The 2,500-nt window shown below is 41.1% G+C and overlaps 1 protein-coding gene across 1 annotated transcript in view; it reads left to right on the forward strand.

Moving 5' to 3' along the window:
• The first annotated feature begins 685 nt into the window (after nucleotides 1–685).
• LOC119583815 (Krueppel-like factor 5) overlaps nucleotides 686–2,500 on the forward strand; it is a 32,944-nt gene continuing 31,129 nt past the window's right edge. Inside the window, exon 1 of the mRNA XM_037932520.1 lies at nucleotides 686–1,592. Within this exon, the coding sequence (XP_037788448.1) occupies nucleotides 1,491–1,592 (102 nt within the window). The 5' untranslated portion in view covers nucleotides 686–1,490. The remainder of the gene's footprint in view (nucleotides 1,593–2,500) is intronic.

A 2,500-nucleotide genomic window follows, 5' to 3' on the forward strand; every position in this document is an offset into this window, starting at 1 on the left:
TCGTGTCGTTTCCTACGCTGTTCCCGCTTTCTTTGAACAAGCTTTACGATTTTCGCTTATCCATGATTTATCGCGTTTTCCGCCCCTCGTTGGGTCCTTTCTTTCTTAATGAATGAAATGTTATCGAATGGTTTTATCAGCATGAGGGTGTTAGGATGAGGTCTAAATCTTCGCCTTTGAATAAGAGCTAATGATTACTTTCTTTCAGCTCCTTCAAAGCATTCATTAGCGTAATTAACGCAAATGCTGAAACTATCTATTAGATGTTCGATAATTTCTGAAATATAATTTGCTCCTAATTGATCAGACTACCATCAGTAAGGAATACATCTTACCCAAAGGATCAGTAGCAGCCACCTACTCAATTAAAATACTCTCGGGAGCTATTTATAAGGCTCTAGTATTCAAAATTTTATGAGGATCCACCAAATATGGACATGTTAACCGTGGTATCACTCTATCTTAACATTTTATTTTTTCAACATGTAATGTACATTAGACTCCACCCACCTACCTGGATCCGCGAGCTGATTGGCTGGCCGGGCGAGGTGACTCCGCGCCGATTGGTCTAGAGTGACGTCATTGTTAAAATTAACCCAACCGGAACGCACGAGGACTCAGCCATGTGACCAATACAGAGAGAGAAGAGATTTGAGTAAGTGTTTCAGAGCACGTGTGACCGCCAAACAGGTCGGGTGTGTGCAGGCCGTCTCTCAGAATCTCCTGAAGGCGAGGAAACTCAAGGCTGCGACCATAGCTGTAGAAGGAGTGTGTGTGGGTGTGGAGTCACGGACACCCAGGCCTACGCTAGCTGCTGCAACTTCCTCATTACAGGATCACTGTCGATACAACGAATTCTAATAGATAGCTGATTGCAAAGCCTATGAAGATGAAGAAAGTTATAGTTGTATTATTGCAACTGCAGTAACTGTCAGTATTCATGTATAGGAAATTTTGTGTGGATGTGAATCTATAGGAAAAGATTAAATAAAAGTACCAGTGAGTCAGACTATCGTTTATGCCTTAGAGACAATAGTGATTTAAAAAAATAAGAAAAGGATAAGCATACATACATACATGCAGATACCAGTGAAAACAAAACGAAAGAATTTTAATAGAACTAAAAAAAGGGAAAAGATATAGAACCTAAAACGAAAAAAAAGAGAAAAGAACTGGATATTTACATTCCTCAAGTCTTTCCGACAACAATATGGTAACCTGTAGACCACCAAGTATATATTAGAGAGAACCAAGACACCAGAAAAAAATATATATATAAAAAGAAAACCCACCTTGCAAAATCTACTTCCTTGTACGATCGAGGCCCCAAGACCATGACGCCCGACCACTGCACTGACCGCGCTCGATGAAATAAAAGGCGTGGACGAAAAAGTAATCAATCCCTCCCCTCTCTGGACTGTTCCGTGGACTTTGGAGGATCTATTTCCATCCCACCTGTGCTCCACCTGTCAGCCGGTCGGTGATCAGAAATGGTGGAACTGGTGGAGCGGGTTGAGAACTATAAGGATACCACGTTTAAATACCATCACCCATACCTACCACACGGGAGCTCCAACGTCGAGATCTCAGAGGTACGTAAGAGAAGGACACGCGAGAAGGAAGTTGTTCAATTGATGAATCAGATCTATTTGTTTTTGGATACACTTCTACGGACGGTGAAAATGCAATTCACCTTTTGTTGTTGTTGATTTTAACTGAGGAGTATTATTTACTTGTATAACATATATCATTCAGGAGTGTTATTTACTTGTATATCATATTCGGGATGATTTGTATCTCGGGCTGGTGACAATGATATTTATATATTTCATGCCCTGGACAATGCATTGCTTTCGAGACTGTTAGTATAGTGTAAAAACAAAAATCAGATGCAAAAAAGGACTCGAGTACAATTCGTTTTGAATTGACTGCGGACACCAAGGGCTATAATGATTGTGGATTATCAGCATACGTACATAAATCAAAGTCATTGATAACATCACACCGTACTGGGGTCGTTTTGCCTCAATTTTATATACATTTTCATGTTTGGATTTTTGTCCCCATATCAAGACGAGAAGATATTCGTTTATCGTCAGAAGTGAACGTGATTTGGTAATTCTCATCGTGTTAGTATTGTTACCATATTTTGATAGTCTGTTAAAAAAGATGAATGCAAGTTTCGAATTTTGAGATGCATTTAAATTTCCTTCCAAGATGTGTTCTCTCTCTGTTCTGTTTCTACGCAGCTAGTTTTGAGTGTCGGTGTTGTGCGCATTTGCTAATCGTAGACGTGAGATTGCAGGATACACTGTTGGCAAGCGATATCTGTGTGGTTTTTGTGTGATGTGTATTAGAAGGGGAAAAAGGGGAACATAATAAACACACGTTTGTTTTCTGTCTGTCTGTCTCTCCTCCCCTCTCCCTCTCCCTCTCCCTCTCCCTCCCTCCCTCCCTCCCTCCCTCCCTCCCTCCCTCCCTCCCTCCCTCCCTCCCTCCC

Source organism: Penaeus monodon, chromosome 17 (genome assembly GCF_015228065.2).
Source record: "Penaeus monodon isolate SGIC_2016 chromosome 17, NSTDA_Pmon_1, whole genome shotgun sequence".
Taxonomy (NCBI): domain Eukaryota; kingdom Metazoa; phylum Arthropoda; class Malacostraca; order Decapoda; family Penaeidae; genus Penaeus; species Penaeus monodon.